Here is a 21,045-nt window from a genome sequence, read left to right as displayed (position 1 = left end):
AAATTGGTTATACCACTGTTTTTCTGCTCCTTAAGTGCATATTTCTCTGTCTCTGGGAAAAAATCCTTGCCAGAAGGAAAATATGCCATTAATTGCTGTCAGCATTGTGTATTTTCTGTTTTGCTGAGACAAACTACTTGCCTTGAAATCAAAATAATATATTTGTCAAAGTCAAGTGTAGCTCTGTAAGCCAGGTTTGCTCAACTTGGTCCTGAAAGTGTTTCTCTAAAACTTTCACATTTCAACCTATTGGCAATTCCACATCTCTGGACTTTAATGACTGAGCTTAATGAAGTTACCCTAGCTCTGTTTTGAGTTTCTCCCCCCCCCCCCTTTTTTTTGGTAATTACACACATTTATTCTATACCAGCTTAGGGTATATTGCTGATATAGTAACCAGAAGGCGTACAGAGGGCCTAATATATTATGTTAATGAATTATGCCCTTCCACACATTCATAACAACCAAGTGCACTCAGTAGTTTCAGGAAGTGTCAAACTACTCAGAATATTTAATACACTTTGCAAAGAGAGAAAATATCTCCTGGAAATACTCTTAACAAATTTAAAAATTGCTCAAAGACTTCCATACTTTCCAAATGAAACTGGAAGTTAGGGAAGAGATGAAAAACCCTAATTGTACCACAGAGCCCATAGTTTATTTCTTTTGATTCTAGAGGCAAGCTGTGTCTAAAAGTAACACCTTTGGAAAGTACTACCTTAGTTGTACCAAAATTAATGGGCTATAAATATAGGTAGGAAAAATAAATAAGTTCTACAAATAGCCACTCTAATCCAAAGCATAGTTTTAGAAATGAAGTAGCAAACATATTAATACTGCTTTAATAGCATACATACTCCCAGAATAAAAATTATAGGTCAACATAAAACCAAGAATAAAATTCTCCTTGATTCATTCAACTACAATAATCAATAGCCGTATTACTGTATTATTGAAATACTATATCGACTGCAGAAGAGCATGGCCTTTGCTTAACATACAGTGCAACTCAGCAGTGTCAGCACCAGAGACACAGGTAACCTAAATCAGTAAGAGAAAAGCAGAGCCATTTATCTCACCATTTGAAAATTTCTGCAAAGGACTGCATCTTTTTTTAATGAGATTTCAATTTCAATATCTCAAATAACACACTTCTTCAGCAGCCATGTCTGGAAATAAAATGTATCTTCTAGAACTAAAACTTACAAGGCATGATTTCTGTAAAATCACCGCAATTTTGACATTATCTTTTGAGGCACAATATTTTTCAAGATAAGGCTCAAATAACTTAAAAGAAAAGTAGATATCATACCCCACTTCATGATACAACAGATAGCAGGATGTCTTCCTTTCTTGTTCTACTGTTATCTTTACAAAAAAAAAATATATATATTTACTTTTAAATAAATAATCAGTGGATTAAATAGACTAGCATCAGTGTCGCTTCAGTGACGAAATGAAAAGAATTTTCTAAAAGCAAGAGCATTCTGTTTCTCTAAAATGACATAATACAGAAAACAATATGTATTTGCTTTTCAAAATAAAATCTAAATTTTTCCTTAAAAATACAAGTTGGTATCAATGATGGCTAAGGTCCTCATAATGTCTCAAAAAATACTGTAGTATTTCACCATTTAAAAGATCTTCAGCAAAACAACTCCTTATATTTGGATATAGTGTTAATACATACCATGTCCTGTGATACTATAATTCTGTGATTCTGTGTCCTATAGTGAAAGGGTCAGAGAGCAATTGCAAGCCCAAAGCTGACTGCCAACACCACCAGGTTCTCTAAATGCCATGAAGTCTGGCCAGCTCTCCTTAATCAGCTGGCCCAGCCAAGAGGATGCTGTAAAATTCCTATATATGGAATTATAGGAATTACAAATTACAATTACAATAGCTAAGAGAGTAGTAAGAGAAAAGTCCCTATAGCAGACTTCAAGAGAACAGGCAGTGTCTTACAAGAGATTTTAAACCCAGCTGACCTCAGGATATTTGGAAGAACAATGCTTTTTGAATCAAAGATCAATTTATATTCCTGAGCACCATTTGGGGTACTTACCGTGTCATTTACCAGGTGATTCAGTGTGAAATTAATTCTTAATTCCACAAAACACTTACCTGCCAGACCAAGTGCTCCTTTACCACAGCTGTACTTGATAGACACACGCTCAGCACAATGGTATGAGATGCAGAGGTCAAGACACTGGCAACTATAGCATCTCTCATGTTGAAGGGCAGCATGGTATAAACCACAAAAATAATGAACAGGAAAAATGATACCTGCATGAAATAGCAAGACAAAAGAAGAAGCATGTCAAATTCACTCTGGAATAACACTCAAAATGTATCATTTAATTTTGAACTGTCTTCAGCATAAAGTTACACAGCAGATTTTCATAGGAATATTACTGTTAACCACTATTCATTGCAGAAAACTCATTTAGGAAGAATTCATTTAAGAAGGAAAAATTTGGAATGGAAAATTTGAAAAAATTGCATTATATTTGATTTAAGAAATTTCAAGATACTATTTCATCGTTCAATAACTTCACAATACTCTAACTTATTTAGCTCTCAAATTTAACTTCAGATTTATGTTTTCAACTTTTTATTAATCATCTTGTTTACAATTAGAGCATAATCTTGGGATCAGTATTTTTCTGGTTGCCAGCTGCATTGCATAACAATTAATTTATATACCTCTCTACAGATCTGAAGGTACTCTAAGGAATTCCAGTGCCGAGAGACGATCCTTAGATTATGTATAAAGCCAAAGTGCAGCGAACCATTCTGATTTAACAAGATTATGCTTCCCAAGTAATTATAGGATGTATATCAAATTCCATTAAAATACATTTTAAGGCAATACATATATTTGGACATGAAAAATAACTTCAGACCATCACAGCCCCTATGGAGAATTTACTGTTATCTTCTTATTAAAGGTACTAGTATCCACATTAACTTTACAGAACAAACTTTCCAGATAGCAATATAAACAACAGCAGCAAAAGGTGCTTCTTCATTATATACACAAAAGATTAGGTATGTTCCAAACTGCATCACATATCTGAAAAGTATAACTGGATTTGGGGCACAGATTTAATAAGTGGACAGTTCTGAAAGTGTGTCACCCTCCATGCAATTATACCCCCACAGCAACCAATCCACACTGTATCCAGGACATGAACATTTCTCCTAGTATAGCCTGAAACCACAAAAACGCTAATGATCGCAATGCCTAGGAAGGATAGAAGGAGACCGCTCTGGTAAAAGCACCAATAGGCACACACAAGGATAGAGCCAAATAGGTCAAGGCATGAAATAAAATATAACTGCAAAGGACATGACAGGTAACAGGATAACAAATAACTGGAAAACAAAGGGACATTTGGCTATTCTTTGGCTATTCTTCTTCTCTCCCAATCCATCAACTGATAGCACAGAGAAACAGAAGTATCCCTTTAGCTTCATTCCTCCCTAAGAGTGTCAACTGTGATCGAGTGTTAGCAAAATTAATGGCAATGAAAAGGGTGTGAGAACTTGTCTTTGTAAGAGAAGGGTCCTGAAAGACAGATATTTTCAAATTCCCCAGACCTGGTAAAAATCACCTGTGATACCGAGAGACGTAGCTCTCAAAACTTGGCAAAAATATAGAAAGTTCTTGCTGGCTGGAAAGGAGAAATCCTGCAGCATCTGTCTGTGAAAGGCTGGGGAAAAGCCTAAGGATCTAAGAATGGGTCATCCTAGCTTCAGTTCCTAAGACATCTTTCCAGTTAGAGACTGGCTTGAGGAAGAATCCTGGACCCTAGTCCTATGGGAAGGATTTCAAATGCATTCAAGTCTCACTGACTCTTCAGGAAAAAAAGCTTTTTGTTTCAAAGTTTCTTTTTCTAATTGACTGGGGAGCAGAAGTCATTTACATATTGGTGAGAATTTTATGACTAGACAATAAAAAATTGTCCTTGTTGAACTAGATGGTCTCCAAAAAGTAGGGCTTGCATATTTTCTAGGCCTGAATACAGCTTGTTTAGACCTAGACTAAGCAATATGCATCACTTTAAGGTATATGCAGGGCACTTACTAAGACTCACTAGTGTTTTAAGACTTAAGCAGTCTTAAAACAGTCTACCAAGCACATAAAAAGGATTTTGGTATATTGCAGTGCCTCTAGTGACAGGCAGCTAGGCAGTTAGAATAATACTGTATCAACTCCAAATTTGTCCTACTGCTGTAAACAAGTATCCCTTCTGTAAGCTATTCTACTACTTTCCTTGGTCAAAATGAATGGAGAATTCCCACGCTCCACAATCACAATCAAGTAAGAATTTTTGGAAGTGTTGACCTCTCTTGACAGCATGTATTTAGAGTTACTCAGCACCAAACAGGCTGAGTTTGACTGGAGCTATAATAAAGAATACTCAGTAACAAACTGACCTGTCAGTTCTTATATCTGCATGTAAATAAATACTCGATGTTTAATGGCATCAAAAGGTGGCTCTTACAAAGTTGTGAAATATTAGTCTGAGAACGCTGCTGCAACTCAGAAGAGGTAGGTATGTATGTTTATAATATAGAGTAGTATGCATTAAACTGGAATTGTAGAAGTGTGTCATTCAGATTCTGAAAATCCATTCAAGACTATTCTTTTCACGGTAAAGATTACCAAAGGATTTTTGGTTCTTATGTTTACATTCCTCATTATTTTAACTGGTAATTTTATATTATTCCATTTGCTCCATTCTTGAAAACAAACTTCACTTACTAATAAACTCTAAAAAGAATAAAAATATTCAAGGAAGAATTTAAACTGTCTTAAAAAAAGGATATGATCAAAAATGTGTGGAATGCAGTCATCTGAATGCTTATATACGGATCAAGATCAACAGATTTGCAGCAGAGGCAGGTACGCAAACTACTCTTGAGCAGAGAAAGTTCTGTCCTGTTCCTGCTGAACAGGAATGTCTTGAAGAAGTGAGATGCAGTTTCCCACTCCCCATTCATTGCTACACTGGAAGCTACTAGCTATGGTGTTACCCTGTAGACTCTACATAGCCTAAAAGAAGCAGAAGCGTTTCTTCCACTGGTACTGGGAATGGTAAGGCTGTGTTTCAAATTCTGCTCCACAAATCAGAGTACTAAAAGCATATCTGTTCAGTGTTTAAAGTGGTTCCTCAGAATCTTGCACCCCCAATTTCCCCTTTCTATGCTTAACACACCACTCTGTTCATCCTGGATCAATCTCAGACCAGTGGAAAAACAGCAGGAGGCAGGATGTAAGCAAAAGAAGTTGCAGATACAAGAAATATCATTCTAATAAATTTCCTTCTCCCTGATTCTGCCACTCTACTCAGCCCTGGGGAGGCCTCATCTCAAGTACTGTGTCCAATTCTGGGCTCCCCAGAACGAGAGAGACATGGAGCTACTGAAGAGTCCAGCATAGGGCTTCAAGGATGATCAGAGGGCTGGGGCATCTGCCCTACGAGGAATGGCTGCATGAACTGGGCCTCTTTAGCCTGGGGAAGAGAAGACTGAGGGGGGAGCTTATCAATGTCTACAAATACCTTAAGGGAGGGTGTCAAGGGGATGGGGCTGGACTCTTCTTAGTGGTGTCATGCGACAAGACAAGAGGCAACGGGCACAAACTGAAACACAGGAAGTTCCACCTGAATATGAGGAAAAACTTCTTTCTTGTGAGAGTGACAGAGCACTAGAGCAGGTTGCCCAGAGAGGTTGTGGAGTCTCCTTCTCTGGAGATATTCAACAGTCACCTGGATGTGATCCTGTCTAACATGCACTAGGTGACCTTGCTTGAGCAGGGAGATTGGACTAGATGATCTCCAGAGGTCCCTTTCAACCTCAAACATTTTGTGATTCTGTGACCATTCTGTGAAACAATCATTTTCAGAGATACTCTCCAAGCTCTCCCAGGTTTTCAAGGTACAAGAATGATTTCAGTGCTTTATTATTCTCCCATAAATGGGCATCACTTTAACAAGGAAAGACCAAGACTGACTTTCTCCCACTAATGGGCATCACTTTAATAGGGAAAGACCAAGACTGACTTTTGTACATTGAACATAGCATCAGAAAAAAAAAGTCTTTTTACAACAAATGCCAGCTGATAATTAATAGAGACTCTATGAGTCATCTTTGGATTGCTAGGAGAGAAACTCTCATCAGAAATGTAGATGGAAATAGCTCCTATCAATAGATCTTGAATCTTGGCCGTGCTCTTTTCCACTATTTCCAACAATGGTCTGATGACCTTGTTTAAACCCTAGGAGTTGATAACTCTGACTGCTTATCACAGGGGTCCCTTTTTGGTAATTTCACTAAGGCTCAAGAACATTCTCCTCAGCTATCTTGAAATAAGATAGTTCTACTCTTCAGCATGATAGTGAGATGTAAGCAGGGGGTAATGTATGACTTGGGTCAATTCAACATAGTTCAAGAAATCTTTGTGTTTTAAGTTGGGTACTGTAGAAGGTGATACTCAAAGGCTTCTTTGTAGGTTGGTTCTTCAGGTAGAAAGACAAGACAGGCTTTTTAGACTTAGTCACGGTCAGCAGAATGTACACCAGTCCTTTAACTTTTTTATGACTTTTGTAAGGATTAGCAGAATATTGTTAATGTAAGTATTAAAAAGCAGTGATGACAAGACAGATGTCTGAAGGACTCCATTCTCCTGTTGCAAAGACTTATCAGTGCGAGCCACTGCATGTCTGCAGTCAGTGTGCATGTAGCTGTCAGTAAACACAATATTACTTTACAGTGCACTATTTTTGATGCTATTAAAAGCAGACGGTTCCACCAAAGCATGCCATAACGACAAAGTTTGCTGCTGTTTTGAGACTGTGTTGGAAGAAATCTATGATGTGAGTCATCACTATAACTGCTTACTTGAAACATGCCTTTTTGTCCTGATCTGAACTCAGATTGCTTTAGGTATTTGATTTGCAGAAGTCTTTTTGAGGACCTTGTTTGTTATCCATACCTTAGTGATAAGGAGCATTTGTGCATTGATGGTATGAGTTGTAAGATGTAGTATTCGCTTTTCATAATGCTGGTGTTATCATTTAACAGAGAAGCATCTCACTATCTTGATTTAATTGAGGGATATCCTAGTTCTTCATGGACTGGCTTTCTCTTCTCCCACTCTTCAGAAGTTCATGAATATATAAGCAGAAGTTCTTTTCCATGGCAATTTAAAGACTGATGAATTGGCCTATGTAGCTATTTAGATAGGTATATAATGGACTATTTTTTCTGCAGATTTTAGGTAGCTACTTTTAGTGGTCTTCTGAAAGGGCTATTACAGATTACCGTAGTGATATGATCAGAGAGAGCTGGACACTAATAGGTATGACAGCATGGTGTGGCCTATCACTGACCATCATGACCACTCATGACCACCCATTCTTGTCATAGGCGCAACAAAATATCATAGCTAAGAATGGTTACTCTTTATGCAAACTGGAAATTTTTTGGTTGCACAGGATGGAAAAGAAAGTTCTTCTTTAGATCAAACTCATTATGAATATTTTGAAACATGACATTTTTGTCACCACATCTCCAGATTTATACTGGCTGCTCCAGTTCCTGACCCACACACTGGTGACTGTGATACAGGAGGGAACTGGTCTGAAGAAGATAATATTTGGTGGTGCATAGCCACTGCTGTTTGAAAGGTCATTGATTTGGACTGTGATGGCGCATACTGCAGGGGGTTTGCAGTCTGTGCAACCAACTTTCTCTCAGAAATCTTGTATCCCTGGTGTTGCTAGTTGCTGTTCTGAGTGGCATTGCCTTAACACTAAAAGTTATTTGGAATACAAAGCTTAAATTTTTTATTCTCCATTCAATGAGTCTTTAGAAATCTGAAGGCAGTTCTACTGAACCAATAAAGAAATAGAAATAAATACATACACAAGGCCAAGTAATGATCAACCAGAAACTGAACTCTCACATCTTTCTCTTTTTGCGTGACTTTAATTTTTACTTTGATATATTGTGAAGCAAATTAAAAAAAAAATCCCCTCTCTTTTACATCTTAAATTTTCTCTCTTTGTAAATAGGATGCCACAAAAGATGCTACTTTTGTCACTGAGAACTGTATAAAAAGTTTTAAAACATTCATTTTTTACAAATTATGTTCCAGTAATGACTCGTAATTTCCCCAGCTTGCTAGCCTTTTAAACATCCCGTTAAATGGTTAATGACAACTGGTTTGATGTGGGCAAAAATTGCTCAACTTAATGTTACTCTGATCAGAATTCCCCCTTGAGGAGTATGACATCCTGGTATTGAAACAGGCATGCAAATCTAAATGTGTCACTTCAGTATGAGCAAAGGGAAAGCACTGCCTTGGACAAAGACAACAGTGATGAGGCATCAGCTAATAAAATATCTGTATTTATTCAGGAAAACATTTTACATGTAAGTGTAATGACAGTAACATTCTTGGAAAAATAGTGGTTGCCTTTCATGGTGAATTCAGCAAACTTTCTGTTGCCATAATTAAACAGTTAGACTGCAAATATTTATGCTAAGTGGATCAGCTCATTATAGGATCATTTAAGGGAGGTTTGCCAAGATCCAGTTTCCTTCTTACTGTGTAAAGGCAGGGAGTATAAATTCACTAGATAATTAAATAATTATCCATTGGAAAAACACTTGGATTAAAGCTACTGATTTCAAATGTTGTTTATATATATAATAGAGTAAAGAAGATATCTAAGCTTCTCTGAATAAATAATGGGGTTTTCATATAATTGGCAGCAGCTATTGATCCTACGAAAATGTTATAAACACGGTATCTATAATTTAATAAAACGTATGTGTTTAAGTGTCAGAAGGGTATTTCCACAAGCTATAAACTATGTGGAAGTGTTGTGCAGGCAGAGTAAATGTTGCAAATACATATAGGTCCTCATCATTTTACTTGGTCTGAATTCCAGAGCTCAAATCTTTAGAATTAGACTTTTAAAAGCCAGGCAATATTCAAAGAAAAGTGTAAGCTCCCCAAAGAAAACAAAAATGTCACCGAGTGCTAAAATTGCCTTGTTTTCTGAGTCATCTACAGGAAGACTTGTGAAAGAATTGGATAAGTTGAAGGTGGAACTGTTGTTCATCATATCCTGCAACACTGGAACAAACTGCACTTAATGAAGAAGATCGATTTAAAACAGATAAAAAAGAAAGTATGTCTTTACATAGCAGGAAGTGAACTTGCTGCTATAGGAGGTTATAGAGAACCAGTATGCTGAAAAAGAGATTAAACAAATTCATGGACAACCTGTCCATAAACCGATAATAGAAAGGCAGGGCAGGGATGTACCTTCTAACATCCCTAACACAAATGTGGATGCTGAGGATTTATGAAGGGAATAGACCACATAAAGTGACCAGGCTTGTGTGTTCTCTCATCATACCACTTTCTTTTGCCATTCACAGACACAGACTTCTGGGCTAGAGGGATCGCAAATCTCACCCTGTAGGCATATCCTTACATTCTTACGCAAAGAGGCAAACATATTTCATCAAAAAAAAAAAAAAAAAAAAAAAAGGAAAACAAGGAACAGTTAAGACATATCATCTTCCCTGACTGTAGAAATAAAGCAAAGTAATCCAGGATGAAGACTGAAAGTCCAGCCAGATTATGAACAAAAAGCACTGTAAAGTCACTTACTAGTTAGGGAGTTCTGAGATAGAGGAAAGTTCCATGCTTAGGAACAGCAGGATTAAATACACAACAAACTGAAGGTTCTGTTTATATAAAAGCTTTTTTTCTGATGCAGCTTAAACCTCAAGAATAAAACCAAAAGGGAAGATTTTTGCTGTAATTTGCTTCACAAAATTATGCTTACAATAAATTCTTACTTCTTTCATTTCTACCTAACAAAAATGTTTATTTACAAGGATTATGGTAGAGGCAGTAAACCACCCTGTAAATCATCCCTTGTTCTTGATCATGGAAAATGCTAAAACTAATAATCTTCTTTGTGTAGAAGTATGGTTTAAATGGCATCAGGAAGCAAACGGTCATTACAGCCTCTGCCAAAAAAATAACCACAACCATTAGCAAAATTGGATAGAATCAAAACAAGTTGACTGCAGGAAAAGGGATAGAATAAATTAAAATAACCGTGTGATAAAGGATTTTCAGATGTGCTGGCAAAGTCACAGATCAATATGAGAATAAGATGAAAGATTACAGAAAGGAAGGAAATTTCACATTTTTTAAAAAAAAAACTGATTGCTACTGTCTGCTCTGTGTTGTTTACTGTATCTCAGAATCTTTTCTTTCACTGAAAAGGAGCAGCAAAAAGGATATGGGAACTGGAAGGAGCAACCCAAGGACCATCAGCATTGACCGAAGGATCTACAGCAATTTTTGGTTCTTATTGTTATCAAAAGATGGGACTGAGCTACCATCATCTCCACTGGCTTCAAGATAATTCCTGAATATACTCGGGAAAGTGAGAATTTGTTTCATTCTACAATCCCATTTTCTACTATCATTCTCTTCCACATTTTATTTCTTCTCTGTCTGCTCTATCTCATCTGCCTTGTTTGCAATCACAGTATAGCCTAATTAGCCAAGAAGATATATTTACAACACTGAGAGGTCCTGCAAGCACCAGACAACTTCACAGCACACTATGTAGCCCATCAATAGCATATGTTTGCAGCAATTTGCATGACTAATTGGATCAAATGACAGTAAGTTATGCCTTTGTTTTTTCAGTGGTGCAACTGGTGAAAAGGACCAGAGGTAGAGATTACATCATCTGTGCTAATTCTTCTCCTTTTTTTTTTTGCCTGTATAAGTTAAGAGTAGTAATAATTCAGCCATCACTACTAGAATTCTCTCTGAAAAGGACAGTTGATACCATCTTTAATGCTTCCTTAGTAATTTTTCTTAACGTGGCTTTTTTCTACAAGTGGGAAAGGGATTATAGCATGTTAAAACCAAAGCCTTGTCTTCCTGTGCCATAGTAAGAGTGAAAACAGACATAGCAATTCTGGCTGAGCCCAAGCTGCCTCCTTTTCAAAACAGTATTACATAACAGCACAGAGCTATAAAGTAAACTGCAGTTAAATTAATCTATTTTAAAATTTGAAAAATAAAAGGAATCCAAATGATTATACAGCATATTCAAACAGATTGAAGTCCAAATCAATAGAAAATAACTTGACTTGGTCTATTAAGGAGCTATTTTTTACAAAACTCAAGTGCTTATGCCTCAAATTTATGTGAAGTATAATCAGAATATACATTAAAAACATTTTGGAAATTGCCTTAAAAATGTAGAAACATACACAATTGAAAAAGAAGGGGAAACTGTGAAAAACTTGGCCAGAAAGGATGTGAAAGTCCATGTTAAAATATGCATGTTTGCAAATATATAGAAAATATGAACAATGATGGCAATTAGTTTAAATCAGAATTACAATAAACTAAGAATGGTAGGAGATTAATACAGCCCATTGCAGGAGCTCAAGGAGGTTTTTTAGCACATTAGGCATGAAAGAATTCTAACAGCAAACTTGATAAACTCTTAATAATAGCACAGAAAAGCAGAACCATCAAATAAAAATGCCTGCTCTCTGTTAAGGAAAAAGCTAAATGATATATTTACATTACATAAGAGGATAATTGTGGTACATTTTCTGTTGTAAATTAGCTCAGGAGTATATAAGGCTACAACTACTAATAGTAAGACATTTTTAAGAAGTAGGTTCAATAAGCTATGCTCAGATCTCTTTCAAGAAATCTGGTTTATGTATGTTCATTTTCAGTAACTTCTGAACACCGACTCGGTTCCAGAGAACTGGAAGCAAACTTGTATAAAGATAATATTCAAAAAGCATAAATATATCCAAGTAGTTCTTTATACATCTGTCCACCTCAGGAAAACCTGTTAATATAGGACTTAACACAGAATTAAAAAACAAAAATAAAAAAGTAGTATTGCAATCAATACAGATTTACAATAAAATCATCTCCTCTGTGAAGAAAATTAATCTCCTTTATGTTATCTTTATGGTTTTAGTTGGTAGTGGGAGGATATTTGGTGGTCAAATGCAAAGGAAGGCAGTCATCGGGGCATACACGTGAAAAATGGAACTGGAAAGAACTAATGAATCTTGGAAGTAAATATAAACAGGTAATAATCTATGAGCTAGAGTGCTTCGGTGGATAGGAAAGACACCCTGGAACTGAATTTTTTTGAATAGTTTATGCAACTCTTTTCTTCCCTTAAAAAATACCAACAACTCCTTACGGTTGACGACAAAGATGCTTAAAGATTTATTTCCTTATAGGGAGAGATCAATATGCTTAATCTCTTCAGCTGAAAAAGAGAAAATACTTTTCATGCCATACACAACTGCACTGACAAATATATTGTCGCATAATGAAGTTAAAAAATAGACAAATGCACAGAGAGATTAAAGTCAATTAGCCTAATAAATACTTTAAATATTAAATACAGTTTCCAATTCAGGATATCCTTAATCCAGAACTGCAAGAAGCTAGGAAGGTCCCTCAGGACAAGAAATACTTATACTTCTCAAAAACTGAAATCCTATTCCTAAACATTAAATATTAGATACTTTAAGACTGTAATTATATAAATAAAAGTTGTCTTTTAAAACTTTATTTCCCATGAAATAAGCAAATTAACTCTTAGCCCTGGAAAATTCAGTTAAGTAGCTTTTTTATAGGTCAGATTTCTATGGCAGCACTTTCTGCCTCTCAAGGTTGTGGGCAAAAATCAGAATAGTACAGTGCCTGAACAAAGAAAGCTTGGATTTATTTATTATAATTTAATCTAAAGTGCACAGATCAATAGTGTAGTTTAACAGAAGCTCAGGGCAGGACCCGCTGCAAAGGAAACACATGGCCCTTGAAATATCCAAGCAGGGAAGCAGTATCAGCATGACTCCAGGTACAGAAGTCTGATAACATGAATGACGGGTTTTTGCATCTTTTTATTTTTCCCTAAACATTTATTTTGGGGAAAAACAGAGATAAAACACATGAGATTATCAGGGAAAAAGAGCCTCTCAATGACTGCCGTGAAATACTGGGATTCTGTACAGAATTGTAATAGCGTGTTAACAAAAGGAAGGAAAAAGACTTTCTTGCAAGAGCAGCCAGGATAAGACATAACTCCCTCTCAGAAAATCAGAAACAAAATGTTTAGAATGAAACAGACAATGTCAGAAAGGTGAACAAAGCCATGCTAATACAATCTGAACTTTGGGGGAAAAAAACAAGGAAAAATCTATAGCTTTTAACTCTCCAAGGCCAAAAGATTTTCTATAGCATACTCTTAAAAATCTGCGTACCTAGCTGTGACACCTGTCTTTCCCACAAGTTTTCAAATTTCATTCGTTAATACATTTTCAAAGACTTTTATACATTATAAAATATTATAGGAGGAACCACACGCTGCACTGGAAAGGACACACAGGGAAGGATACTTATTCGGGTACCCCCTGCCACTTCTCTCTCCAGCTAGCCTCTGGGAAGAGTTTGTCTCTTCCCTTTCATCTCTTTTTCTCCTGTTTTGTTTCTATTTTTCCCCAAAAGTAACTTTCACCATTCCAGTCAATGTATGTCATTAGCTACGGACCTGTCAATAAATCTTTTTGCAAGTGAACTTGTGTCAACATCTAAACAACCTTTTTCAACATGGCAAAAGACACAGGCAGAAGATGCTAAGATTCAGGGTTAATACAGGAATGGGCACGTGAAGATCAAAAAATTAAAAAAAAAGATCTCTTCTTTGATTTTGACCGGTAAAAATTGAATAAATTTTACTCACAACACTCCATCACACACAAATAAAAGAGGGAAAGAGTGTTCCTACATTTCTTTCCCCCTTACCCTTCATTCTGTCCCATTTTTCAAACAGCGTCTTTCAGGAGCACTAATCTCCACTAGGCAAGATGCAGGTTCGCCGACACAGATCAAAGTTGTCCACTCTGTTCTAGGAATTCAATTCAACAGGAACTCAATTCAATTGCAATTCAGGAAAAAGATATGGATGAAATGATTTCATGGTAATTAGGATGAATTGGACTTATTTGGATGCAATAAGAGAGGCCTTCAATTTAGATGGTCTGTCAGAGCTTTGTCCTTTTTTTTTTTTTTTTTTTTTTTTTTACACAAAACTGAATGAAGAAAGAAAACTAAACTGGAAAAAAAATACATGGAAATTATATTAAGGATCAAAGTTAGCAGGTGCACCATCAATGCAGTCATCACAAACTTCTATCACTGTCTTCGCTGTCTACATATGTACTTGTCAAGGTCACATGTTTTTCTCAGCCCAGGGTTTTCACAACGAGATCTTTGCCTCTTAAGGTCAAACTCTGATATCATAATGCAGCTGGCGTTAGTTCTCCGGGGATTTTTGTTTTGGTTTGGTTTTCTCTGAACTATGAATATAGCCATAAAGAAATTACTGAAAAATAAAATAAAACATTTCCTTGTTACAGAGAAATTCTCTGACAAATTTTTCTCCTCTGTGCCCTACACTTATGGAAATGAAAAACAAATCCTGACCCTGAACCTTGCAGTGTATAAGTGAATAATTAATTGGTATTACTTTAGTCTAATAGCATTATTTTAAACAATATTATGTAAAACTTACAGAAATTTTGTAATAGAAAGCAACATTGGAGAATATTTGAAGACTGAGTGATCTTAATTATCACTATATTCTGAATTTAAATACAGAGCCCTTCAAATTCTGAAGATTATGAATATTTTTATAAACTATTCATTCCAATTATAAATAATTTTGTAGGCCCACATATTCATATTCTAATTATCTGATTTTGTGTGCAATTCTTAACTGTGGTTAACTAGTTGCAGAGATTCATTACATACCTATAGAATTACTTAAACATGGTAGATGAAGCTCATCCCAGCAGAACGAATACAGAGAAAATTTTATTCCGGCATATTTTAACAAGTTTGGGGTTTCATGTATCATTGTATAGAAAATACTAAAATTAGTCAACAACTAATTTACATGTTATTTTCCATGAGGTTCCAGACATTGTTCATTGAAAAGGCTGCTATTTTGTTTCATATCTTCCTTTCATACCTTTCACACCACAAAGGTTTCTTCAAAAGTTTCCAGGAGAACAATCTGTATGCAAGTTTTCCCCAAAGGTAATCACAGCATACTCAAGAATCCAGAAAATTGTTCAAAAGTTCCTAGGAATCAGAATGGCACCTTTTCCCAGTGAAATGTGTTTAGACAGTGTATACCATACATATCATGGGAACACTTATCTGAATTAAACACTGAAATGTTTGGCATCACAGCTTGTTTCTGCACTTAATAGAATCATAGAATAATAGAGGTTGGCATGGACCACTGGAGGTCATCCAATCCAACCTCCTGGCTAGCTTCAAAGATAGATAAGGTTCAGATCAGTTCACATAATGGGCATAAATCTTGAATAAATGTACTGGTCTCTATCATAACTGTATGTGCTCGTATATAGCGAAGAGTCAACTTAAAAAAAAAGCTTTAAATAGGGAAATGTACTATATCATGTACATATTAACAGTTATGGCTAAATGTCTGTAGATCATACTACAGAAATCAATGGAAATCATGCATGGCTTATAGAAGTATAATACATTCATCAGACAATACACTCAATACATTTCTGAGGATACTGGTCAGCTACAGAATGGGCATGCTACGCCAAACCTAAAGTCACTGTTGACTTGATTTAGTGCAAACAACGTAAATGAAAAAAATCTGCAGTGGGCTTCAGAAACAGGTCCTCTGTAAGGTGAAGCTGGACTTCACACCAGCATCTTTTATTTTACCCTGTCTTACTTCATCTGTAGCCTATTCTGAGAATACACTACTATACTCCAAATCTATACTAATATATATTCTTCCACACACTACCTCATTCCTTCTCTCTAGCTGGATTGAGCTTTCTTGCTTAGTACGGCAACAGAGCCTTACCACACTTAGCGCAAGAGATGTTTCAGGTCAGGGACAAATGTTCCCGGTGTTTTTCTCTGAGTTGTCTCAGATGGAAAATAATGGAAGCACTTGGGAGCAGCCAAATATATTTTTGCTCATCTCCACTAGCATGCAGGTCTCTTCCATGATTGCAGTGGTTGATTTGAAGTCAGTGATAGCCAAGTGCCTGATTACCACTGTGTCTATCCGAAACCAATAAGCCACAGGTATTAATTCCATTTATATTACTGAATAAAGTAAGTTTGACAAGTTCCGGCTGTAATATACAATATAAAAATCAAGGAATTGAAAGACTATACATAGAGCATGGTACTGCCCTGACAGACAGAGGAGTGTTTCACCTCACAGCAGATTAGTTGTTTGTAGGTTAACTATTCGAAACAGCACTGGGTCTTTCAACAGTCCAGTGTGAGAAGACTTAAGAATTTCCTCTTCCTTCAGGTGGGAATGGCTTTATCCACGCAAAAAGAATGGAGAAAGGGATGAAGATGTGAATCTGAACAGAAGCTTAGGCCAGAGTAGGTCTAAAGGAAACATATATGTCCAGATTCAAATCCTGACTCATGAAAATATTTGAAGATGTACAATTTGTGTGAGAGCAAGTTTCCTGTGCATAAGAACATGATGCCTTGTCACGGTTACATAAATGCCACAAACAGCTAGCTGGATGACAGAAATCTTTGGAGCTGATCTAAGGATAATTAAATGTAACTGATCTTCTTTCACTTTTGATACCCTATCTCAAGAACATTTGCAACTGTATACCTCTATTTAGATTTTTAAGTAAATCATTTATTCTACAATTACTATTTACTATTTACTTTACTATTCTACAATTACTGTTTTAACCTGGATTATGTTACAGATGGTTGGTGGTTAACTAGCCAATTTTATCCCTGCTGAAGATATAATTTTTAAAAAGCAGATACTGAACCACACTTTCACAGCGCTTAGTACATCTCCAGAAAATGTAAAAATGATATCAAGTTACATGAAATGCCTGGAAACTGGAACAGCAGGAGTTTGTATGGAAGAAATGTCTTGCAGTGAGGTGCACCAGCCAGTGACTTCTGAAATGCATAAGAAATACTTTATTTCCAAGGGTCTTCCTACATGCTTGGATCAATTATGAAGACACTTCAGTTTACTTAATCTATTCCCTTGCATCAGAAATAATAATCCACATCTATTTTTTCCATTCATGGAAAATATGTCAACAAAAGCAACACGGCTGCATCAACATGCTAAATGGCTGGTACCGAAGTACTAATGCACTGCATGTTCCAGTTGATAGTTATATAGCTCCAGTTTTTGCAGATGCTACCATTTTAAGGTGCAATATATCTGCATCAGCAACACGATTTAGCAACTAGCAAGCATTGACAAGTCACAGAGAGGTTACATGGACATAATTATTCTCAATGCTTGAAATAAGCCAACAGGTTCCAGGCTACCATCATGGCACCTGAAAGAGCTATGTCAGCACTTATCAAGAAGTGGAAACATAAAGAAGACTAGCTATCACAGGATTGCAGTATTTCCAAACTTGTAATTGTAAACATTCATGAAAGTACTTCTGAAATCTCATTACAGCTGCTAATGATCCACATCTTACAGATGCTATAATTATTTCCCCAGTATGACATAGGAAATCGGAAACAGAACTCCACAGTTGCAATTCTCTGCAATTTGAGGTAATAATGGACAAATCTGGTGATTATTCAGCATCCAGTTCACCTCTACAAGCACTTTATTCCTACAGGAATAGTTTAGTGAAAGGTTTAGCTAGAAATGAAAAGAAGAATGAATTAAAGATGACAGGATTAAAACTTAAAAACAGACTGCTATAAAAACTGGTGCATTCAGTGGCAGCTCTTACAATCATTGATTGCCTCTCTAAATGCAGCTCTCAGAAGAGATTGCTAACCAAATTCTCAGCGAAGGCAATATTTGTGATCACTGTTCAGCAGATGAATAAAATTGGCTTGTGTATCTCCTCATTTATTTCTGGGTGAAATTATTATTATTCCAATTTTAATTTATTTTTTTACTACAAAGATTATAATTTTTATTCCTATGGCTTTTTTTAGTTTATATAAAAGCTATGTAAATGTTTATTTTCTAGATCAGGGTATTTTCATTTACATTTTCATGTGACAGAATATATTTCTCTACTATATTCATTCCTTTGCAGCACAGGGTTCTTAAAGAGCAAGAAAAACCTTCCTAGCCTCTGTCACCAAATCCTCACAGGACAATGTCCAGGTATATTATTATATATGCATGCAAGAAGTCTCCCTGTGATTTCATCTTGGGAGTTCCTGGTCTATAAGATCAAGTTTTCCAATTCCTTTCACTCCTATCAACCTTACCAAAACAGTTTAGCATTCTCACAGAGTCCTGTAAAATTATAGAAGCAATTTACTTGTTTCTCAGCCATTTCCTTCCTCTTTCTAAGCGTTATCAACATGAGAGTTTTTTTTCCTTTAAACATATGAAAATTATTTCTTCCTGAGTCAGTATATCTTTATGAAAATAGCAGGCATATAGAAATAAAGTCAAGTTATTCCCAATAGAAAGGGAAAAAACAGGCACATTCTTCTTTTGCACACTAATTCCAAACTGATTTTCAGCATGTATCAATAGCACAGTCAAACATCAACTGCTCTTTTTCAACCTTTTTTAGATACTATATGTGCCAAATAATGATCATGAAATAATAATACATATTATAACTTTCTTTTACACAAACAGTAGAATAAAAAAGCTTGAGGGGAGAAGGAAAGTATGGGCTTAATTCTGTTCTCACTTGCTTGATTATCCTACTTTGGCATCGGGCGCTTACTTTTGATACGCAGTGGTATGAGACCAGAATCAAGCTTGGTAAATTAGGAACAGATTTGGATTAAGGCAGTAAAAATAAATTTTGCAAGTTTGTTTGTTTTTACATTTTTACTGACTTCATGTATTTTACCACACTGCTTTAACTCAGTAGCTAAGCAATAGCTAATAAATAAATAAATAAATAAAATGAAGTTGAAGCTAGGAGTGGCACAAACCCCCAAAACTTCAGAATGCAAATAAGTAGAGGGTAAAGCATTTCCACAAAAATACCATGAGATGGGAGAATATAAGTAAGAGAATATAAGAAGCAAGTAGTATGTCTCAATTGAATGCGAAATCACAGCGTACATTACCTAACATTTCATAAGCAATATTTTTCTTTTGCAACATAGGGTTTTTCTTTTTCCTTAAATCCACTTACTTTGTCCCATACTTTTCCTCTAGCTCCATAGATTTATCCAGACACTCAGGCTTAGGCATGGGAATAAATGAACTTGTACATCAGCTTGTGCAGAATCAATAGCTTTGAACACACTTTATCCTCTCTCTTCCCTCCTCAAACTTCTTTCCGATTCAGTTTGGACCGCTTACTGAACTGAGCATTCAAAGTTTGCCTATCTAAAATCTTCCTAACTGATATTTTGTCAAGACAGCAAGAAGCACCAATACAACTGCTAATGGGGAATTGGAAAAGCAGAGCACAGGGCTGTAAATGCTCTCCCTGTTTCATCTCGAGTTATGCTATTCTTGCAAGTACTGACATAAAACAATTTTGTCTAAACAATCTCCTCAATTTTCTAATACTCCACAAGCTTTGTGGAAAAATATTTTTGAAGATGTTTGATAGAGTTCTGAAGTTCTGAATGTTTCTCTCTCCCCCTCCCCCAAGTTTTAATATATTTCTGTCTGCTACACAGAAGAAGGTTTTGAGTGGTAATCAACTCCAGGAATTTCCCTTTTCAAATGGTATTATATAACTATTTTTAGCTTAGATACGTAGTTCCACGTATAAAGAAAATGTCCTTGCATTTTTTGAAGAAAGAATATGAAAAAATACAATGTTCACAGCAAAAACACTACTCTCTACCCCCCAAAGCCCAGTAACGTCATTAGAAAATAATTAAATAAATAAATAAAATCTCTTAAAAAGGAAAAAAAACAGTCTAGACAAACATAATGTTGACCTTGGAAACACTAGTGGAATCCACTAGCTATCTACTAGCAGCTAGACTACTGCTGCTGACTTGAGGTGGAAAATACCTAGGGATTTTAAGCCCCAAAAATAATCAGGCTTCCCTCTTCCTGGGTGCTGTCCTTTCTTCATGATAACATCATATCTTTGCTTTTTCCACTTATTGCTTGGTTTGGGTTTGTAGGGAATTTTTTGGTTTTGATTTACAGACACAGAAATGGACACTGAGAACAGTTACCTTTTCTTTAAAAGCAAGGGGAAAATCCACAGGCCTAGGTCAAGAAGGTGAAATAATTGGTAGAAAAGCGAAGAAGCAAGACAATAACCAGAAAATAGCTGCAGTGTCACTAAGCTATTATACAGTAAGCACAAAGAGAAATGTGCATGCTTGTAATAACACTGTGCTGGACCTAAGCTACTTCTGCTTATACAAATGGTGTAATAATTTAATAGAAATTATGAGGCTAAGAAAAAGGTAATAATTATCACTGCATAACCATAGAGATATTTAATTTTAAAAATAGTATTTTGGAGCATTTTATTTTCCCACTTTTCAGCAATATGTATGGCAGAAAAGAGTTCCAAACCTGAAATCCCAAAGGCCTAGCTAAGTGTATATATATATATTCTATAGTGGCAAAGCCACAGCTCTTGTTCATTTAGCTGAAGAATCACGGCAAGTGCCTGCTAATGCCATAGACACAAATGTAAATGCAGAGGCCATCTGCTTGAGTTTTCAAGGAGACAAACCGTGTCCAGGTGACCTCATTTGTCAAGAAACTCTGAAATTAGCAGGTAAAACAAGCAAAAGTCAAGCTGACTTTCACATTTTCCATTTGACCTTTGATGTAAAAGTCTAAATGAAAATGTTATTGTTCACAAAGCTAGCTCAGTTTGATAATATTAACCTAGCACAATAATTTTATGTGCCTTTTTCAAAATGTCATTATTCCTTTAAGGTTTAGCTTG

The 21,045-nt window shown here is 35.9% G+C and overlaps 1 protein-coding gene across 2 annotated transcripts in view; it reads right to left on the bottom strand.

Annotated features, from left to right (window-relative positions):
* ADCY2 (adenylate cyclase 2) overlaps window positions 1-21,045 on the bottom strand; it is a 197,919-nt gene that overhangs the window by 135,461 nt on the left and 41,413 nt on the right. For both annotated transcript variants that reach the window (XM_062569786.1, XM_062569787.1), the window contains exon 3: window positions 2,125-2,286. In XM_062569786.1, the coding sequence (XP_062425770.1) occupies window positions 2,125-2,286 (162 nt within the window). The remainder of the gene's footprint in view (window positions 1-2,124; window positions 2,287-21,045) is intronic.

This window comes from Rhea pennata, chromosome 2, assembly GCF_028389875.1.
Source record: "Rhea pennata isolate bPtePen1 chromosome 2, bPtePen1.pri, whole genome shotgun sequence".
NCBI classification, from domain to species: Eukaryota; Metazoa; Chordata; class Aves; order Rheiformes; family Rheidae; genus Rhea; species Rhea pennata.
This window is presented reverse-complemented; position numbering and strand designations above follow the sequence as displayed.